The 20440-nt window shown below is 68.9% G+C and overlaps 2 protein-coding genes across 2 annotated transcripts; one reads left to right on the forward strand and one right to left on the reverse strand.

Moving 5' to 3' along the window:
• The first annotated feature begins 1528 nt into the window (after positions 1-1528).
• SCNN1D (sodium channel epithelial 1 subunit delta) lies at positions 1529-5001 on the forward strand. The gene is given in 12 exon segments (XM_079938334.1): positions 1529-1869; positions 1871-1926; positions 2473-2630; positions 2633-2679; positions 2755-2936; positions 3113-3401; positions 3403-3633; positions 3825-3942; positions 4043-4125; positions 4200-4421; positions 4533-4548; positions 4593-5001. Coding segments are annotated over 12 exon segments (2130 nt in total). The 5' UTR covers positions 1529-1542; the 3' UTR covers positions 4994-5001.
• A 995-nt stretch (positions 5002-5996) lies between these two features.
• ACAP3 (ArfGAP with coiled-coil, ankyrin repeat and PH domains 3) lies at positions 5997-20352 on the reverse strand. The gene is given in 25 exon segments (XM_079928314.1): positions 5997-7424; positions 7511-7621; positions 7759-7868; positions 8072-8292; positions 8376-8474; positions 9454-9558; positions 9733-9938; positions 10017-10111; positions 10237-10306; positions 10386-10594; positions 10831-10942; positions 11015-11115; positions 11352-11403; positions 11490-11698; positions 11700-12170; positions 12172-12204; positions 12608-12682; positions 12763-12858; positions 13002-13046; positions 13483-13666; positions 14070-14128; positions 15299-15352; positions 15546-15665; positions 16340-16397; positions 20194-20352. Coding segments are annotated over 25 exon segments (3090 nt in total). The 5' UTR covers positions 20241-20352; the 3' UTR covers positions 5997-7276.
• Positions 20353-20440: the final 88 nt, after the last annotated feature.

Here is a 20440-nt window from a genome sequence, read left to right on the forward strand (position 1 = left end):
ACCCCCACTGACAGAGGGCTTGCTGTGTGTGAGAGGAGTGTGTGTTCGTGCAAGTGTGTGTGTGTGCGTGTGCTGCGTGAAGGGGCCATGCACCCCTGCTCCGGCCGCAGCTGAGGCGTCAGGGACCCGCGGTGCCCACACTCACCCCAGCGCATCCGCCCCAGTGGCAGGACCCTGCTCCCCGTCTCAGGAAACCCTGGATCTCCAGAGCCACCCTCCTCCTGCTCCAGCTGGGGGGGGAGGCGGCCGGTACGGAGTCCCAAAGAACCTTCTGGAGCCCCTTTTGCCTCGCCAGTATCACAGGGCTGAGGATCCTGCCTTCCCTGTGAGGGCTCAGTGTGGTCACGGGACACACGTGTGGGCAGCGCTCTGTCCCGTGTGGGACCCGCCATCAGCACCCCATGCTGGCATGTGCCCCTGGCCAGGCCACCTCCACAAACCCGAGGCCTGGGCCCCACACAGCTGGCTGGTGCTAGGGTGCCAGCACGTGCCAGCTGAATGCACCAGGCCCTTCCTCTGGCTCAGCGCCCTCCCCAAGCGCCAGCCCAGGCCCCATTGGCTGGAGGGGCCAGAACTCAGGGGGCTGCACCCCAAGTGTGAGAGGCCTGACGATTCAGACCAAGATGGGGACATTGTGGGAAGGCCGCAGTAGGCCCGGGCAGTGACTCAGTGCGTGTCCTGGACCGGCAGGCCTGACCTGGTCAGGGCTCCACGGCCCTGCACACTGGGGGACCTGGGTCCCGGGACGCTGGAGCCTCCGGGTGGGAATGGGGGCCAGGCAGGCCTCGGGCCCACCTCCTTGCGGCCCTCAGATCCCCACCACGTCTGGCCCATCAGCCTGCTGCCTACTTTTCCGGAAGCCCGAGGCCCACGAATGGACCATCCCTGGGGACTCAGCTCGGTGGACAACTCCCCACCCCAGGCCAGCAGCGCCCACCGGTCTACAGGCCTGACCCTTGGCCCAGACGTGGCCAGACCTGCCTGGCTCCCTCGGCCCCAGTCAAAGTGGCCATGCTGGCCGCTGACGGTTGGTGGAGGCCGTGGAGGCCCAGAGTCCCGTCAATCCTCAGCACTGGGCTCTAGGCCCACCCTGAGCAGGTCACCTGGCTGCCCCTCACCAGAGGCCCCTGGCCCACTTGGCAGATGGCAGCAGAGACCCACCCAGCCTCGAGCCTGCCTGCAAACAAGGCCAGGCGTGGCCTGAACACCATGTCCCCTGCTGTCCCTGCCCCACCGCCCAGGCTCAGCTCTGGCCATGACAAGACACACCCGCGGAGGCCGCCTGGTGCCCTGCCGGTCATCACAGGGGAGGGCCGCAGCGTCGGTCCCGAGTATGGACCAGCTTCTGATGGGGCCTCTCTTGGGCATCAGCAGGCCGGGCTGGGCCACTGGAGGCTGAGGGACGCGACGGTCCCGGGAGTTCCCAGGGACAGAGAATGGAAGTCGATGGCATGGCCCCGGGTGGGGACACCTGGGTGGGGTCAGACCGGACGGTGGGCTGGGACCCCACTGAGGCTCGCTTCTGGGATTCAGGCTGGAGCCATGGCCCAAGCAACTGGTGGGGGGCCGGGGACCCGAACGTGCCCCCAGCTGCCGCCATCGCCACCACCGCCCCCGCCCGAGGAGGAGCGTGGGGAGAGGCTGGTGGAGCTGCGCGCCTCGTTGAGGGAGCTGGTCGCCACCTTCTGCACCAACGGCACCATCCACGGCGCCATCCGCCTTGTGTGCTCCAGCCAGAACCGCCTCAAGACTGCATCCTGGGGGCCGCGGCTCACGCGGGCCCTGGGCGTGCTCTGCTGGCAGCTCGGACTCCTCTTCAGGCAGTACTGGCGCTACCCGGTCATCATGACGGTGTCCGTACACTCGGAGCGCGGCACAGCGCAAGCTCTTCCTGTCGGTCACCCCGTGCGACATGAACCCGCACCGGTGAGGGCTGCAGCCAGCTTGGGGCCCTCCCCACGTGCTGTCACAGCGGGAGCCCCCATCGTGGACCACTTGCCTTCCCCAGCCCTGAGCCTTCCCCAGCCCTGAGCCCCGGGAGCGGGCTAAAGGGCGAGAGCCAGCGGAATCCTGGTGTGACCACTGCCACCCGGAGGGATGCTGAGGCGCTGGGCAGCCCGGGGAGGGGGAGGGGAGGGTGGCAGGGGACTTTCCAGAAGGGCAGGCCCCCCGAGAAAGGAGCAAGGCAACACTCCAAAGACAGGGAGGGGCCGTGAACGAGCCAGAGGGTGGCGGGGTCCACGGTGGGCGGGGCAGGCAGGCCGGGGATCTGACTTCCCTCTGCAGCCCCGGCTCCCGAACCCCCTCCTAGGCTTCTGAGGACGGCGGGGGATGGGGGCCGCTCTGCTCTCCGTGACACCCAGGTCAGTGCCGTGGGGACCGGCGTGGCTCTCCCCGCAGTGTGTGTGGCTGTCGTGGGGACTCGGGGCCTGGCTCTGACTCTTCTGCCCCCCACCCTGGCCCTGCCCCCAGGCCACACCCAGCCCGCCGCCCCCTGCAGGCGCTGGACAGCTTTGCCCGGCAGAACGTCTACTCCCTGTGTGGGTTCAACCTCAGCGACAGCGTGGACGCCCCAGGGGCCAAGGCCCCGGGCCCCGAGCCCACCTTCCAGCTGGACCGCGGGATCCACCTCCAAGGCTGAGCCCCCTGGGGGGCCAGGACAGAGTGGGCTGCAAACTGGTGAGTGTCCCAGCCCTGGGAGGTCTGCATGGGACGGGGCAGGTCGGAGCCCCACGCTGACCCCGTGCCGCCCAGTGTAACAGCGCCGGAGGCGACTGCACCCAGCAGGCCTACTCCTCCGGCGTGGTGGCCGCCCGGGAGTGGTACCGCTTGCACCGCGTGAACGTTCTGGGCCTGCTGCCCACGAGGACGGCCACCACAGCCGCGGCAGACACTGTCTTCTCCTGCCGCTACGACGGCCAGGACCGCCAGGCCCAGTGAGTGCAGGCGGGTGGCTGCTCGCCCCGCCACGCCCCATGCAGTGGTCTGCCGGCCCCACGGCTCCCTCCAGAGATAAGGCAGCTGTGGTCCCCTCCCTGCAACCCCGGGGCTGCACACAACCGGGTGATGGGTCAGGGGTATGTGCGGGTCTGAGCGTGGCCCCTGGTTCCAGACACTTCCAGACCTCGCACCACCCCAGCTACGGCAGCTGCTACACCTTCAACGGTGTCTGGGCCGCGCAGCACCCTGGCATCACCCACGCTGAGTGCCAGCCTGGGCTGGGTGTGGGCGGGGTGTCCAGGCCGGCCTGGCCTCACCCCCGGCCTCCCCCAGGGGTCAGCCTGGCCCTCGGGGCGAAGCAGCAGGATCATCTTCTTCTGCTGCCCACGGAGGCCGGCATCAAAGTCGTGATCCGCACGCGTGACCACACGCCCTTCCTGGAGCACCGGGGGCCTTCAGCATCGGCCAGGGACTGAGACCACCTCCGAGAGGTGGGCCGCCCAGCCTCGAGGCTCCTGGCCTCCGTGCCCAAACCTGGGGCCTCGGGAGCTCCAGGGCAGGGCGGCAGAACTGAACCACACCCCCTCCCCCCAGGACAAGGTGCACCGGCTCGGGAGCCCCTGTGGGCACTGCACAGACAGCACGGGGGGCGTGGAGGTGCAGCTGCTGTACACCGCCTCCTGCACCAGGCAGGTGAGGCGGGGCCTGGGGGGCATGAAGGAGGGGGGAGGGGCCCAGGGAGGGGGTTGGGGAGTGGGGGGGCTAAGGCAAGGAGTGGGAGCTGGGGGGCGGACAGGCCAGTGGGAGGAAGGTGGGCGGGCGGCAGGCCCGGAAGAGGGGCGGCGGTCCTGGACCCACAGCTCCAGTCCCCGCTGTTCCCCCAGGCCTGCCTGGTCTCCTGCTTCCAGCCGCTGATGGTGGAGACCCGCTCCTGCGGCTGCTTCTTCTACCCCCTGCCTATGGGGGCCCAGCACTGCAACTCCCTGCGGCACCCGGCCTGGGGTAGCCCCCCACTCTGCCGGCCTGCATGGGCTGCGGGGGGCAGACCTCCCCCCCGCCCCTGGGTCATTCCTAGCAGGTTCACCCATGACCCCCTCCCCAGGCCACTGCTTCCGCCGCCTCTGCAAGGACCTGGAGACCCACCGGCTTCCCTGCGCCTCCCGCTGCCCCCGGCCTTGCAGGGGAGTGGGGAGTGCCGGGGTGGGGTCCGCCCGGAGGCACCTCGCAGGGATGTGACGGGGTCTGTCTCTCCCAGGGAGTCTTCGTGCAAGCTCTCCGCTGGGACCTCCAGCTGGCCTTCCTCCAAGTCAGCCGTGAGTCCCGGAAGCGGGGTGAGGCCTCAGGGGCAGGGAGCCCTCCCCGGACTGACCTGTGTCCCCGAGGCCCTGCCCTCACACTGCCCCACAGCGCCCGGGGAGGAGCCGCAGCCAGTGAGCCTTGTGTGTGCAGGGCGGGCCAGGCCCCCGGAGCCCGAGCCCCAGGTGGGTGCAGCCGCCTCCTGCTGAGGTCATGTCCTGGCGCCCCCCCTGCCATCCTCGCCCTTCAGCGCCCCCAGGGACGGCCCCGCCCCTCTCGCCTGTGCCCCGCCCCAGGAGCAACCTGGCCAAGGTGAACATCTTCTCTCAGGAGCTCAGCTACCGCATACTCGGCAGCCACCGGGCCGATGAGCGGGGCTGGGGCAGGGCTGGCGCCCGGGGCTGCCGCTCACCGCCCGCAACACCCATATGTGCCACAGCTGCTTTCAGTCACAGGCAGCCTCTGGAGCCCGTGGTTCGGCTCTTGTGTCCTCTCAGTCGTGGAGATGCTGGAGCTGCTGCTGGACGCTGCGGCCCTCGCCCTGCTGCTGTGCTGCCGCCAGCTCCACGGGGCTCGGGGCCAGCCCAGGGCAGCCACGGGGATGCCCGCTCCGAGCCAGAGGCCGGCTGGTGGCCGGGTAGCTGCAGGCATGACGTCGAACGCCCGGGGGCCCAGCTCCACCTCCCATGATGTTGCAGGGGCTCCGGCAGGGGTCTTGGCTGGAGGTCAGCCCGGTGTGGGCCCCGGAAACTCCTGACACCTGAACCAGCCTGCGAGTGGCCTGACCCTGGGAGCTGTGGCAGCAGTGGGCTCTCCCGGCTGCCCAGGGCCGGCCAGTCCCGCGCCACAGGCCCCCCCCCACCCCCCGCCAGCCGAGCCAAACCCGGGGCCCGAGAAGCAGCGGCACCAGAGCCCGAGGGCGGGCAGGCGCCAGGCGCTAGCACACAGGGCCTTCTTAGCGCAGCTGCCTGCCGGGCAGTGGCCTCACAGGTCTCGGGGAGGCCTGGGGCAGGGAGCAGGGGAGCGTCCCCACCACTCGGGAGCCTCGCGTTCAGGGCGTGACGGAGCATCTCCCGTATGCCCGAGTGTGCACGCGTGCATGAGGTAGGGGGGCGCCCCAAGGGAGTGTGTTTGTCTGGTGTCAGCGTCATACATCCACATGTTTCCGAGCATCAACACGTCTGTCTACACCTCCGTGCAGGTGTGTGCAGGCATCGGGCAGAGCCCCCCTCGCTCAGGGCCAGTGGGAGAAAGGGCAGGACGAGGCCCGGGCACTCAGTGACCTGGGCCCGCTTTGCAGTAAAATGGATGATTCTACCTGGTGGCTGTAGTGTGTCCTGCCGTGCGCCCCCCCCTCCCCCCACCCCCGCAGCGAGCTGAAGACCTCAGACCACACCCCCACACCCTCAGTCACGGACACGGTGGGAGCTGGGGAACGGGAGGGCGTGGGGCCAGAGCTTGCCCAGGGGACAAGGCCAGGGCCAGAGCACCCTCGCCAGTTGGTGTCCATCCCAGAGGAGAGCAGAGGGCCAGGGAATGGGGTATCAGGAGTTGGTTTTAATCAAAGCAGCCCGGGCTTCCACGAGGCCGCCAGCAGGGGCACTGGGCTCTGCCTTACTACATGCTTTGGGGGCACGACTGGTACTGTCCCACGCAGGGCCTCCCCTTGGGGAAAGCAGGGGACGCAGAGACCGCCCCCCCCCCCCCCGTCCCCAGCCAAGACAGAGCGGAGTGAGGTGGGCGAGGCGAGGGGGCAGGTGCAGGCGGCCGTTTATTAACTGTGATCTGGAACGGAGGCGGGTCCCGCCAGCCAGCCGAGGCCGCAGCAAAGGCCCTGATGCAGGCAGTGGGGCGGGAGGCGGGGGCAGAGCTCAAGCAGGGAGAGAGGAAGGCATTGATTCTGCTCTCTAGGGGTCACAGCCAGCAGGAGAGGGAGCTGGGAGCCCAGTCCGCACCCACCTTGCTGCCCATGGGGCCTCCCTGGGCAGTCTTTGCATAGTGAGCAACCAACTGGCCTTGGCCTGGCCGAGGGCCCGAGTTGGGGAGAGGCCCAGCCGGTGCCCCAGGGCTCTGGGAAGGGGAATGCAGAAGGCATCAGAGGGCCCTGGGGAGTGAGCCGAGGCCCCATGGGTGTAGCCGGAGGTGGTGGCGGGGGAAGGCTGGCGAGGGGGCAGGGCTGAGCTGCAGGCGCCTCCCCTAGCAGCAGGCAGAGCTGGGGGTCAAAGTGGTCCTTGAGTCCAGAGAAAAGATGTGAGACAAAGTGAGAAGGAGATCATTGTAGAAAACCCCTCAGTCCGTGACAAAGGATGTCGGATGCAGGGGTGGGAAGAGCCACACCCCTGCCACCCGCTGTGGGAAAAGTGGGGGATGGGTGGGGCTACGGGGCACGAGGGCCTGCATGGCCAGCCACACGGCCTCGGGACATCCGCGCCCAGCCAGGGCTAAGGCCCCAGGCCAGAGCCCCCCAAGCACCCAAGAAGCCCAGCCTGGATGCTGGGGTCGCTAAGTGAGGTACGCGGGTTGATTCCCTGGATGGGCGGCCCCTTCTGCCCTCGCCACGTGCTGGTGGCCAGCCACCAGCCCCAGGGCCTAGTGGAGGGGTTCTGGGGATGTGGGAGGGCCCCTACTAGCAGGTCAGTGTTCTTGGGCAGTAAAGTGGGGGCACAAGGTGACACAGGCCCTGAGGGCAGAGTGGGGCACCAAGCGGCATGGGCCCCAGGGATAGAGGGGCATGAGGTGACACGGGCCTGGGGGAGCAGAGAGGGGCACGAGGTGATGTGGGGCCTTGAGAGTGGTTTGTGACACGAGCCAACCCAGGCCCCCTAGGGAGGGGTCACCCGAAGACACAGGGTCCCTGGGTGGGGTGATGCAGCACCTCCCAGGGGAGACATGGAGCTTCAGAAGACTCAGTGCTGGGGTCCTGCTCCGGGCCGTGGGGGTCAGGGCAGCTCCGAGGGGGGCAGAGCAGGCAGCAGGGCTCCAGGAGCTCCGGGGCTCTCAGGAAATGGGCCGGTGGGGGTCCCGCCAAGGCCCTGCCACCCTAGCTCTCATCCAGGTGGAGGCTGATGAACTCCTGGATGCACCTGCGGTACTGGAGCTCGGTGGGGCTGCTGCCAGCCAGGGGCCCCGGCTGGCCAGCAGGCGCCTCGGCCTCACGCATCTCCTCGGCCATGCGCGCCAGACGGAGACTGGAGGAGGGAGGGCCACGTGAGGCGCTTCCACCCGCCGCCCGCTTCCCGCCGCCCGGCCCCCGCCGCCCCCGTGCTGTGCTCACAGCGTGACGATGTCTGCATTCGCCTCCTGCACCGCAATGCTCAGTGGGTCCTGCTGCGTGTGGTCCAAGGCATGCTGGTCCGCCCCCCGCTTCAAGAACAGGCAGACCTGGCTGAGGGCGGAGGAGCAAGTCGGGGCGGGCCCTGGGCAGGTCCTGGCAGGCGACTCGGGTCCACGGGGGGCAAGGGGGGGTGGGGAAGGGGAGGGTGGGCGAGGAGGGGGCAGGGGCGCGGCCCACCCACGACTTACCCGGTGCGGCCCAGGAGCGTGGCATGGTGCAGGGGCGCCCGACCCCGGCTGTCTCTTTGGTTCACATCCGCTCCGTTTTGCAGGAGGAATTCACAGATGATCAAGGAACCCTGGGGGGTGGGTGGGGGGTGGGTTCAAACCAAGCGGAGCAACAGAAATGGTCCCTTGCAGGGCCCCTGTCCCCCCACCCCCTACCCCCCAACCCCCCCACTACGCCTCCCTGGGCGCCCCAGCAGGACCAAGCCCGGTCCTCAGCAGAGGGCAAGGGCCCCGCGTGCGCGCCGTGGAAGGGTGCAAACCCGCGCCCACTTACCCCCAGCACGGCCTGCACCAGCGGTGTCTTGCCCTCGTCCTCCGCGTCAGCCCAGTTGACCTCGGCTCCTTGCGCCAGAGCCGCGGCCAGTGCAGGGAGGTCTCTAGTGCGCGCCGCTCGATGCGCCAGTAGCCCGGGGTGCAGCTCGCGCACGTCCGCCAGGCCCCAGGCCTCCGCCTCTCCATCTGCCTCGCCGCTGGACTCCTCCGACTCGGCACCCTCTGCGAGGAGGGGGCGGTCAGGGCCGTTGACCTGGCCCGCGGTGGGTGACAGGTGGCACGGGACTGGGGAGCTGCACACCCACCCTCCTCAGTGACGCGGTCCACCACGGAGCCCACGCCGAAGGCCAGGACATCCGAGCTGCCGTCGGAGCTGCCCCCTAAGCCGCTGTCGCTGCTCAGACCTGCAGGGTCCGCAAGCAGAGGAAGTCCTGAGCGCTTCTGCCTGCTCCCACAGCCCTGCGGGAAGGCTGGCACCCTACCCCCCCTCCGGGGGATGCTGCGGGGTGAGGGAGAGGGGAGCCCTGCCCAGGATGGGAGGAAAGGGGAGAGAATCAAGTAACAGCTTGAGAGAGCCAGATCGCCCGTCCCCCAGGAGCACAGCCACAGGTGGAAGTCCGCCCTCTCAGGTCAGCCCTAGCTGTGGCCAGTGCGGGCTGGGCGGTCACCGCCCAGAGGTGGGGTCTTTGCCAAGCCCCAGACACAGCCCCAGGCCACAGCGAGCGAACTTGGCCCTGCTCACCCAAGGGCAGCCCTCACAGATGAAACCAGGCTGAGGGATGGTGAGACAGTGCCCTCTGCTGCCTGAGGGGACCTCCGTCACCCCAGCAGCCTGGCCAGTTCTTGGCCCCAACCTACGCCTCTGCCCACACGCCCCAGGCCAGTGGGTGCTGACAGACGGTTAACGGGGTGAGCCCTGACTTGTAGCGTTTGCACCCCCAACTCCAGCACACAACTCTCTCAGGATCTGGTCCCGCCCCCAGCAGCCACGTGCACACGTGCATGGGCACGCGCCCACGCAGGTACACACGTATGCACGTGCACCCACAGGCGTGCACCTGTGTGCACAGTCACGCCCTTACACGCACATTCCTGTGTGCCCACGTCACTCCTGAGGGTCATGGCCCCAGCCTCCAAGCCAGTGGCCAAATTACCCCCGGCCCCTCAAGATACTGTCCCAGCCTCAGCCCTGCTTGACCTCCAAACTCTCCCCATCCCCAGACCAGCCCCTCCTGCAAGGAAAGCCCGTCCCTCCGGTCCCTGAGCGAGTGGCCGAGGCTGTCCCGCACTCATCCACCCTCCAGGCGAGCGTGCCTGGCTCCTGCCCTGCTACCCCTGCTGAGCGGGGGTGTGGGTGGGGGGTGTGGGCAACAGGGGACTTACTGCGTGGACCGGCTGCAGCAGCCCCCGCGTCGAAGTAGGAGAAGAGGGAGTCCAGCTCATCCGGGCAGAAGAGGGAGTCCCTGCGGAACCTGGGCTCTGTGGAGCCTGCAGGGCGGGAACCAGGCTGCGGTGGGAGGTGGGCAGAGCTTGGGGTGCCCGTGAGCCCTGCCCCCCCCTCCTACCATCCCCCCACACCCCAGCCTCCCTGGGATCCAGAGTCTGGAGGCTCACGCCCTGCCCAGGCCTGTGAGCTGGGGCGCACCTGCCAGACCCTCCCACCTGAGCACAGAGCAGCCACAGAGGGCGGGACGGGCTCCATCCGGATCTTGCTGCGGCGGGTGGTGCGGGCACGGGGGGAGCTGTGGTGGCGTGGGCACTTCTGCGCCCGCCAGCGCCGTGGGGCCTCCCGGGCCGGTGCCGAGGGCGGCTTCCGCACGAACTTCTTTTCCACGTATTTGTCCTTGATCCAAGCCTCCTTGTCCTGCCTGGACCAGGACTGGACGTGAGGCTGCACTCGTGGGCCGGGGGTCCCCTGGCCCTGCCCAGGCTGCCCCCCACCTCACCTGGGGCTGCTGGCCGTGGGCTTCCTGCTGCCTGGCCCTGCGCACTGGGCCTCGTAGATCTGGTTCACAGTGCTGTTTCCCAGCTCACACATCAGCTGGCAGGAGAGGGTGGTGTGGGCATCAGCCCAGCTCACTGAACGCCCCCCAAGCTTGCAGCCCTGGCTCCCGCCCCCGACCCGCTGCCCCCAGCCATCCAGAGGCCTGTGACGGCCCCCCACACCTTCAGCAGCTCCGGTTCCCACGAGTCCAGGGTCAGGGACCGCACCTTGGAACAGTGGACACCCAGGCTCCTGGATGGCGAGGCGGGGGGAGGGGGAGTCAGGGCACACCTTGGCCCCCGCGCCCCGCCTGGCCACCCCGTGGTCCCACCTGTGGATGCCCGAGCACTCGATGCAGAGCAGCACGCCCAGGTTGATGCTGGCCCAGCGCGGGTCCGGCCGCCCGCAGTCGCCGCACTGGCTGTTCCCCGCCACGTGCTGCACGCGCTGCAGCACGCTCTCGCCCTTGGCGCTGCGTTCCCGAGAGTCCGTGGCAGAGTCGATGCTGCTTGTGGACGGGGACGCCGTGCGGTCCAGCCTCTGGAGACAGGGTGAGGGGTCGCTCAGCCCCATGGGAGCTCCAGCCCCAGTCTCCCCAGCGGGGCCCCTCCTCCTCCCCAGACGCAGGTGCTGGCACAGGCCAAGGCCCCTGAGGCCCGAGCCCGCGCCCGCATGTGTGCACACACGCTCACGTGCGCGTACACACGATGCACACGCCTGCTCGCGTGCAGCCTGCGGGAGCTGTGCGCGCGTGTGCAGGGCGCTGGAGGGCCCACCTCGCGGTAGCAGCTGTCGGGGCTCTCCCGGTAGGCGGACGCGATGCTGGCTTGCACAGCCTGAACCCACGCCTGCCGCAGCTTCTCCGAGTCGGCCTGCAGCATGCAGCTCCTGCGGGGAAGGGCCGTCAGGCCGCGCGGGCAGGGGCTCCCTCCGCGCCCGCCCTGGGCCGGGCCTCCTCACTTGGTGGGCGACACGACCTCAAAGCAGAACCTGCGCTCGACGTCCTCACAGGGCTTCACGGAGCAGAGCCGGAGGTCGTCCACCACCACGGTCAGCACGTCCTGCGGGCGGCACCGCCGTGGCCCTCGCACTCAGTGCCCAGCCCTGCCCCGCACCGACCGCCCATCCACTGCTCTGCTCAAGAGACGCCGACCGCCTGAGACTTGAGTGGCCTCTGTCCCTGGCCACTCGGGCTTTGGTGCCTGTCAGCACCCTCAGCCCTGTGACGCCCCCACCGATCGCCCACCCCAAGGCCTGGTGGGGAGGCCCCGGTCGTTGCTGCCTGGGCCCAGCGCACCTTGAGCTTCTTCTGGTAGACCAGCTGGCTGTTCTGGATGGAGAACCAGCGCCTGGGCAGGGGGATGGGCCAGGAGGGGTCAGGCCGGGCCGGCCCCCATGCCTGCCCCTCACCCCCTGAGGAAGGGCCCTCCCTTACCGGTTCCATGTCTTGAAGGCGTTGCTGGCCCTCTTGAAGAGGTAGCCCTCCATCACCACACCACTGGGAGCGTCCACGTCAAACTCCACCTTGGGCTCATCGTAGGAGAAGTCCTGGGGGTGGTCGGAGCCCAGCCCCCAGTGAGCACCCACCCGCGGCTGCGGGGACACTGCCGCCCTCTCGGGCTGCCCCAGAGGCGAGGTGGGGGGGGGCGTCTTCACAGCCGCTTCCTGACCCAAAACCCCGTGGGGGCAGATGCCTCCCGTCACAGCTGGGGGCCCGGAGAGCTCCAGCCCCCACCCCCCAGCCTGGCAGAGCAGCAGGCTCTGGGATCAGGAAGGAAGCTGTCCCCCATTCATGTCGCCAGCTGGGCTCCCCGACCAGCCTGACAGAGCTCCATTCACGCGGGCTGGGGAGACACTGAGCGTTGTCCTGGGCGTCCGGCAGTGGGAGAGGAGGCCCAGCCACCTGCTCCCCTGGCTGAGTGGGGGCGGGAGGGGACAGCTGCAGCTGCTCCCGAAGGGGACGAAGGGGACGAAGGGGACGCGGTCCCAGCTCAGCCACCTCCGCTGGAGCGGGCCGCGCGTCGGGAGCTGCGCCGGGGCCGTGGAGGTGTCCTTGGTGCTGAAACGCCGCGGGGCGGGAAGGGCAGAGGCCCTGCCCACCGGGGGCCCCCTCCCCCCCGGGGTGGGCGCCCACTCACCTGCAGCAGCGTCTGAGGGCGAGAGCAGGAGAGGTGGGAGGAGGGAGAGAGCCAGTGAGTGAAGCCCTGCCCCCTCCCTGCCGGCTGGGGACTGTCAGCTCCCGCCCCGCAGCCCGTCTCTGCCCCCGGCCGTGCCCGGCCAGCTGTGGCCGCAGTAGGATCCCCATCCCAGCTGCAGCCCCAGCGTCTGTGGGCTGAGGGGGCTGGCGCTGGCATCTAAGTGACCGTTCCACTGTGCTGAGACCCTGAGGGTGGGGACCCCCGCCTCTGACTGCAGTTCAAAGATCAGAGTCAGCCTGGGGAGGGACGGGGCACGTGTCTGTGCGCTGGGCCCCCCAGGTCCTCGCGTGGAGCGGGGTGAGGGGCAGTGGACCCGGAGCCCCTCGGGGGGGCGGCCAGGGCTGCAGGGCCTCACCCGCTGCTGGATGGCGGCGTGCTTGCGCTCCATCTCCCGCTTTTCCACTGCCGAGTCGATCACCAGCTGGTCCAGCTGTGGGGAAGGGCACAGAGAGGGATGTGGACCCCCTCCCCCGACAAGCTGGCCCCAGGGCCCCCTCCCCGCAGGCTCACCTCAGCCGCCAGCTTCTTCATGTAGGGGTCCAGCTGGTGCAGCAGGCTGTAGCCCTGCTGGAAGAAGCTGTACTGGGCGTGCATGAAGGACAGCATCTGGGGGGTGGGGTGGGGCACGCAGGTGAGGCCCCGCCCCCCAGGGGCAGTGGCCGGGGCCCCAGCTTTTGCACCCACACCCAGCACGCCTGCGGCACGTGCCTATTCTCGAGGGCAACCCCTCTCCCTCATCCAGCACTCACAGAATCCAAAATCTCAAACTTCTTCTTGGCCTGGAGAACGTTGATCTGCCAGGGGAGGAGTGAACAGGTGAAGGGGTGTCAGGGCCAAGGTCGGACCACGACCTGGACCTTGCCACACTGCCCACTCAGGGTGCTGTGGTCCCCCAAGACCTCCAGCTCATCTTCAGCTCCCTGAACTGGTGCCCATCCATCCTCTTGTGGTCGCAGTTCAGGACACTGGGTCCCTCCCATAGGCAAAAGCCACAAATTCTCTCCCTTGCTCCAAGTCCCTCCAAGCCCTGCCTCAGCAAGGCCTTCGAGGCCTCCACCCCCTGCAGCCCACAGCCCTGGCTTGTCCCTAGCCCAACCCCACCTCGGGCCTTTGCGTGGGCATCCGCCCCCCATGTCCGTTCCCAAGCATCTCAAGTTTTCTCAAGCCAGAGGGGCCCCTCCAGACAGCAGCTCCCTGTCTGCAGGGACACGGGAACGCCCAGGGGCTGACCTGGAGCACGTAGTCCAGCGCCAGGTGGCGGAAGCACTTCCGGGCGAGGACCAGGGCACCCGCGGCCTCCTCCGCCTCATGCGGCCGGTGCCTCGGGGCCTGCGCGTTCCTCGCCAGGGACAGCTCCATGTCCTCCCGGACCCTGTCGAACTGCTTCTTAGTCTCCTTGAACTTGCGCACGTCTCTGGAGGCCGGTGGGCGTCAGGTCAGGGGGTCCGAGGAGGGGCGCACGTGGGGTCTCCCACCTCTAGGGAACGCTCTCCCTGCTCCCAGCCCCTCTGTGCCCCGAGCCTCCAGCCCCGCTGCCCCACCCCCTAGCCACCGCTGGCTGCCTCTTCCTTCTCAGGCCCCTCCCCCTCACTCCCGGGATTGGTCCAGCCTGGGGGGACCCCCAGCCTCACCGCGCTCCAGACTCTCCACTCTGGGGGTTCCCCAGCTGTACACACAGCACTGAGCTGAGACCCCTGCCAAGGCCCCTGGACCCTCCCAGATCAAGCGTAGCTGCGCCTGCTCCCCCTTCCAGCGTGGGTGTCACCCTGACACCTCCCGGGGCCGGGAGAGGCCAGGCCTCCCTCGGGGCCACTCACTCTTTGACGAAGTTGTGGAGCTGCTGCCGCACAGACCTCTGGGCCTGGTCAAACAGGATCTGGGGGCAAAGGAGGGTACGGGTGTCAGGCGTCTGTCCCCACATGACCCCAGAGGCCAGGCCCCAGGCCCCTCAGGTGAGAACCAGGGAAAGGCCCGTCCAGCCCCACCCTCACAGAGCCGGACTCGCAGGGTCACGGGCCCCCAGGCCTGGGTCGGCGGCCAGAGGCGACAGCTGTGACCACCTGCCCGTCCCCCCCACCTGGCTCTCAGCCAGACTAGAAGCCAACGCTGTCCCAGATGGACCCCCCTTATGGTCCACCCCACATCAGCCCGGACAGGGCAGGCGCACACAGAATCCCGAGCGACACCCATCGCTGCCCGGCATTGGGAGGCCACCTGGGGGATGCCCAGCCCTGCAGTAAGAGGGATGGAGATGCAGCCGGAGCTCCCGAGTAATCTGGCCCGGGGGTAGGGTGGGGCCTCCCTGCAGCATTGGCCGGACCCAAAATCAGACCCCAGAGAGAGCTGGGGCCTAACCAGGAACAGACAGACAGACACACGGGGCAGGACGGCAAGCCATCCGGCGCTGGTTTATTTCTGAACTTCCTCTACAGGGGATGGGCCCCTTGTTTAGTCTGGGGCTCTGGTTTCCAGGCCACGGTCTGACCACCCACGTGTGCCTCGGTCTGTTCTGTGTGTCCACAGTGGGGGCCGAGGGGCTCGAGGTCACGCAGACCAGTCTGGGTAGCAGCGGGGTTGGGAGTCATCCGGTAGCTGTGGGGTCAGCCTGGGAGATGCTTTCGTTGCCTGGCCCATGACCCCTGCCGGGTGGCCCTGGATGACCCTCTAAGGCCTTGCCCACCCCAAGCCCCCGCTGCCCTCAGCCCCGGGCAGGGTCGAGGTGCCCCCCGGCTGGCTGTCTGGCCCTCACCTGGGACACAGCATTGTCTCGGCGATGTGCCGCCCCCCACCCCCACCCCCGGCCAGATTGCAGGAGCAGAAACGTGGCCTCCCCCACCGCCCGCCCCTGCCAGCTCAGCTCAAGCACGCGGAGCCAGCCCAGAGCCTTCCAGGCTGGGCGGGGCCTGCAGGGAGCCCGCAGGGGTGGGGGCAGGGGCTGCCTGGGATGGGGGTGGATGAGACGACAGATCAGGAAGCCGCCGGGTGGGTGGGCCCTGCCCTATCCTCCCCTCCGCCCCCCCATCGCCCCCACCCGGCCAGGGCTCACCATGTGGTAGGTGACCATCTCCTGCAGGCTGTCTCCGAACCTCTGCAGACATTCCTGGGGGCAGGGTGGGTGGGTGGGGGAAGACCCTTGCTCAGATGGGATGGCTGTGCCCCAGTGTCCCGCACCTCCCGCCCACAGGCCGCAGCCCAGCGCAGACGCCCACCTGCTCCCAGGGCCAGGGCACCCTGAGGGGCTGTCTGCCCTCGCCCGCCCCTGACTAGAGGTCAGAGGTCAGCTGCCCCCTCACCGAGATGACGGTGTCGCCCTGGCACTGCTGGGACAGGTCGCGGACGCCACTCACGAAGAGCCTGTTGGTGGTGACGTAGGCCTTGCCAGCCTCGATCACGCCGCTGCACAGCTTCACCAGCTGCGGACAGGACGACGGATGGGGCAACCCTCACGCCACCAAGAGGCCAGGACACACGGGCAGGGACCCAGACAGGGCAGGCGGAATTCAGCTCAGGGTCGGGTCCGTCAGTGCCCAGGACACAGCTGCCCCCGAGCAGCCCCGGGCGGGAAGGGAAGGCCACTGCCCGGCCGCCCGCCTACCCTCCTGAGCCCACCTGGCACTGGGGGACAGCTTGACGTGCCCCAGGCCTCGGCTCCAGGGTGGGAGGTGGGAGGGAAGCCAGGAGCAGGGAACCCAGGGCCGGGGGGGCGTGTGGTCCTGGACAAGGGTCAGCAGAACCCAGCCAGCGAGGGGCTCAGGGGTGCCACCCCTCCTTCCTCCCTCTGGCTTTGAAGCCTGTGCCCTTGGCCCCTAACCCAGGCACTCGGAGGCACAGCCCCCGGCAGCTGCCCCCGCCCCCCGCCAAGGTCCCCCACCCTGCTTGGCTTGGCGGGAGGAGACCCGGCAGACACAGGTGTGTGTGGGATGTACACCCCGGTATGGGTGTGACAGGCCGGTGATGGACAGGCCCACGTGCTGTGCACACGCATACTCGCGCTCACACTGGTGGCCATGGGTGAGCTGGGCCAGGGCCGCGTGGGGGACAGGGAGAGTAGCCGCGGGCCCTCCGTGTGCCCCCAGGCCCCCCTCACCTTGTCCAGTTTGGCCTCGATCTCAACCACGTCCGTTTCCACCTCGTCGATAGTTGCCCTGCGACAGGGACAGGGTGGCTGGAGACCCACCTGCAGCGAGCCTCCCCCACTGACTCAGCTCGGCCTCGTCTCCCAGGCACCTCCCCAAAGGGGTCAGCAGTGGGAAGGGGCTACTCTGCCGACGGCCACTGGCTCCTGCAGGCCCACCTGCCTCCACACGCCCCTCAGACAGACCAGGAGGTGGAGGGTGGCGGTGAGGGGGGATGGAAGAGGGAGGGGGAGGGGGGCAGGACTGGGACCGTGACTCCAGAGCCGCAGAGCCACCAGGGCCCACTGCCACCCCAGGCACATAGAGGCCCAGTTGGCTGTGACGCCCCCATCTGGGGTCTGTGGACGGGCGGGGGTGGGGGGGAAGGGGTGGTCAGACAGGTCCCTAGCACAGAGGGAGCGGCCGGGGTCCCGTGGAGGTGCACATGCAGGGCCTCGCTGGTCACCCCCCCCGGCCCAGCCCCTGCACCTCTCCAGGGCTCAGGGTTGACCCCGAACCCCATCTGAACCCCCCCACCCCTCAGCTTCTGCTGCAGCCCACCCCGGCCTGGGGCTGGCAGGCCCCGGGGCAGACCTGTCTCAGCAGCTCTGCGCCCCGAGAGATGCCTGCAGAGGCGTGCCCCTACCTCCTGCCTGCTCCCCAAGCTCAGAATACCAGGTAGGCCTCGTCTGCCTGGCAGGAGCAGTGGGCCAGACCCCGGAGGAGCCCACTCCCACGGGCGCGGCCCGCCAATGGGGCTGCCTTGGGGAGGGAAGAGTTAACGTCTGACATCACCAGAGAAGCCAGTGGACGGAGAATCCCGGAAGGCAAGGCGAGAGGCAGATGGATCAGGCACGTGACAACCCCCAACACTCCGGGAACAGGAAATAGGGAAATAGGGCCAGGATCCTGCCCTCCCCGCCCCACTCAGCTGGCGAGCTGGGCCCATCTGGCCTCCGGGGGACCAGGGACAACAGGGAAGGAGCTCCGGCCAGGGCCAGGGCAGGGCCAGGCAGAGGAGGCGGTCCAGGTCTAGCGGCCCGTCGCTGGCCCCTCGCTGCCCCCCAGCTGGCAGAGGAGGGGCGTGTTCCAGGCTTTCCCAGGCCTGGGGGGAGGGACTTAGTCCCTCATGCGGGGTGCAGCTCGGGACGCCCTCAATTAGGAGGTATGGGGTGAGTGCCAGGCTGCCCCGTCAGGACCCTTGGACCGTCCCACCACCCTCCTCGTCTCTGAGCAGCCCCTATCCCTTCCCCACGGGCCGAGGGGCGTCTGAGTTCCAGAGAAGGAAGGGGTCAGAGGGGACATCCGCTTGGACCGGTCGTGGCCCACGGCCTGCAGGTGCCCCCGCCTGAGACTGCAGGACCCTGACGGCTGCTGTAGCCTCCCCTCCCCCTCCCCCTCCGAGGGTCCCAGGGCAGGGAAGGACCACCCACCCAGAAGAGGGGGATGAGGCTCAGCCGCCCCAACTGCCCTGGCCAGCTGTGTGGAGAGCTGTCACCCTTGGGCTGGGATGGGGGGTTTGTCCCTAGAGAGCTGGTGAGGGTGGGATGCACCAGAGGCTGACAAGTGTGCTCATGGGGACAAGGTGGGCGCTCAGCAGACAGTCCGTCCCGGGGGCCCCACGCCCCTCAGGTCTCTCCTCCCCACCCCCATGGACCAAGGCCTCCTCTCCTGCTCTCCCTCCAGGATTTCCTCAACAGCTTGGATGCTGGGGAAGAGGGTGAGGCCAGCTCCCCCACCAGAGCCATGACTCAGCGCCTGAAGCCCCACCCCGGGGAGGGGGCACCAAAAACAAGGGGTGAGCGGCACCCCGCCGGTCTGAGAGAGTCTGGACCCCTCCAGCCACGTGCATCCCGGGGCTGTGGGGCTTCCCCAGGCCAAGAGCGCGTAGGCAGGGTCCCCCTTCCCAGGGCTGGGGCTCCCATCGCTGACCACACTCTCCTGCCTGGCCCCGCCCTAACCCCCTGCCCCCAGGCTGGCCTCCAGGAAGTCCAGGTTACATCCTCAGCGGCACTGACAAGGGGACCCCAGAAACGCCTCAAAAGCCATCACATCTCAGCCCAACCAAAACCCACCCAGTGCAGCTTCTGTGGCCCAAGGTCGGGGGATCTCCTTGGACCCCAGCCCGGTCTCGGCTGGGCACTCTCCAAGGAAGCCTGGCAAAGCCCAGGCGCTGCTGCACCCACTGCCGCACCGTGGGTGCCACCGGCGAGCAGGCTGGTGTGGGAGGGAAGGCCTGGAGGTGAACGGGGTGCCAGCGGCCCTGATCCAACCGGGCAAGCTGGGCCTGGGCCCCTCCGCGACGGGAGGGGGAGCACGAGGCTCCGCAGCCGGGGGCCAGGGTGACGCTGCGGTGCTTCGGCCAGGACCAGGCCCCCTGCTGCGGCCCTGGCTACACCTCCGCCCGCCGCCTGGGCCGTGCTGGGGGCCCAGGATCACGGGTGCCGAGTCGCTTACACCCCTCCCTCAAGCAGTCAGGAACAGAAGATGGGAGAACACAGAGGGTGGCCCTCAGCACTCTGCCCGGGGCCTGGGGCCACTCCCTGGTCCGACCCCTACCCCTCATCCAGCCTTTCTTGGCCTTTGTTGCTGACCCCTTGTGTGGCGGTTGGGCAAGGGGCTGGCTCTAGGGAGTCGGGGGTAAGGGTACTGATGCTGAGGCCCTCCAGACACCCACACACAGGCCCTCTGGCTAACACACCCCAAAGACCCAGCGCACGCGCGCGCACACTCGCGCACGGCCAAGTGCGTGTGTGCAGAGGCGTGGCAGATATGCACACGTGCCATCAAACATGCATGCACGCAGCGGCGCAACGCACACGCAAAAGGGTGCACTCGCGGATACCGTGTATAGACACGCACCCCGTGCTGAGATGCACACAGGAAGAAACTAACGTATGCTTAGTGCCTGAACTCACGCTTTTATGATACACACCCACTGTGCATCTGTATTCACACCCAGAGGCGACACATGCACACGTGTGCGTGCACCCAGCACTAGTCTGGACGCACGCATCAAGCAGCCAGTCCAGGGGTGCACAGCTCACCCACACATACACGTCCAAGGTCTGGCACCTCAAGGGAGGGTGCAGAGGGGCAGAACTCACACGTGTGCACCCGAGCACGAGCACAAGCATGAGCACCTGACACACGGGAGGTGCCCCGTTAAAGCAGATGCGCGCGCACCATGAACATGTTCACACGGATAAGCCCGCCTGCACTCCCAGGAAGGACTAAAAGCACAAACCCAGGGCCGGCCACAGCGCAGACCTCCACCAGTCCCTGGAACCCAGTCTGCTCTGGTAGCGCCCACCCTGCCAGGTGCCTAGGTCACCCCTGCCAAGCAGCCGCCCGAGGCCCTAACCGAGGTTCCAGCTGCCTGCCCTCTTGACTGCTCTGGGCACGAGGACCAAGACAGATTCCATGGGCAGACGCCCCACGCACGCAAACGACCCTGGCCACAGCCGGGCTGCAGCGCCCGGCTAGGTCTCAGCCCTGTGCAGGTGGCCAGCACGAAGGTGCAGACACAAAGCGGGGCGGACACTCCCACGGAGAGGTGGCCGCGCCGGCGGCCGCCCCGCCCCACGCGCGCACCCTCCGCGCGCGGCGACCAGCACAAGGGGCATCTTTTGTTCCGGGCTCTCGGGCCGGGGCGCTGCGGGCTTTGTACAAGACGTGTCCTCCTGCTCTCGCCTCTGGCCCCGGCGCCGGGCACAAAGGTGGCACCGGCGCCCCCGCCCGCGCCCATCCCCCGGCGGCCCCGGGTGCCCCGAGGGGCGGCGACCCCGCGGATCACAAAGGGCCGCGCCGCGCCCCGGGGGCGCACCTGAAGCGCGGCGAGTCCTTGATGCACTCCTCGAACTCCACCGTCATGGCTGCGGCGGCGCGAGGCGCTCACTGGCACGAGGACCGCGGCGCCCCGAGCGGCATCCCCTGCCGGCCCGCCCGCCTGCGCCGCGCCGCGCCGCGCCGCGCCGCGCTCGGCGCCCGCCCGCCCCGGAACGAGGCCGCCGCGCCACCGCCCCGCCCCGCCTGTCACCGCTGGGGAGCGTCGCCAAAGTCCGCCGCCCGCG

The sequence above is a fragment of the Stenella coeruleoalba genome (genome assembly GCF_951394435.1).
Source record: "Stenella coeruleoalba genome assembly, chromosome: 1".
NCBI lineage: Eukaryota > Metazoa > Chordata > Mammalia > Artiodactyla > Delphinidae > Stenella > Stenella coeruleoalba.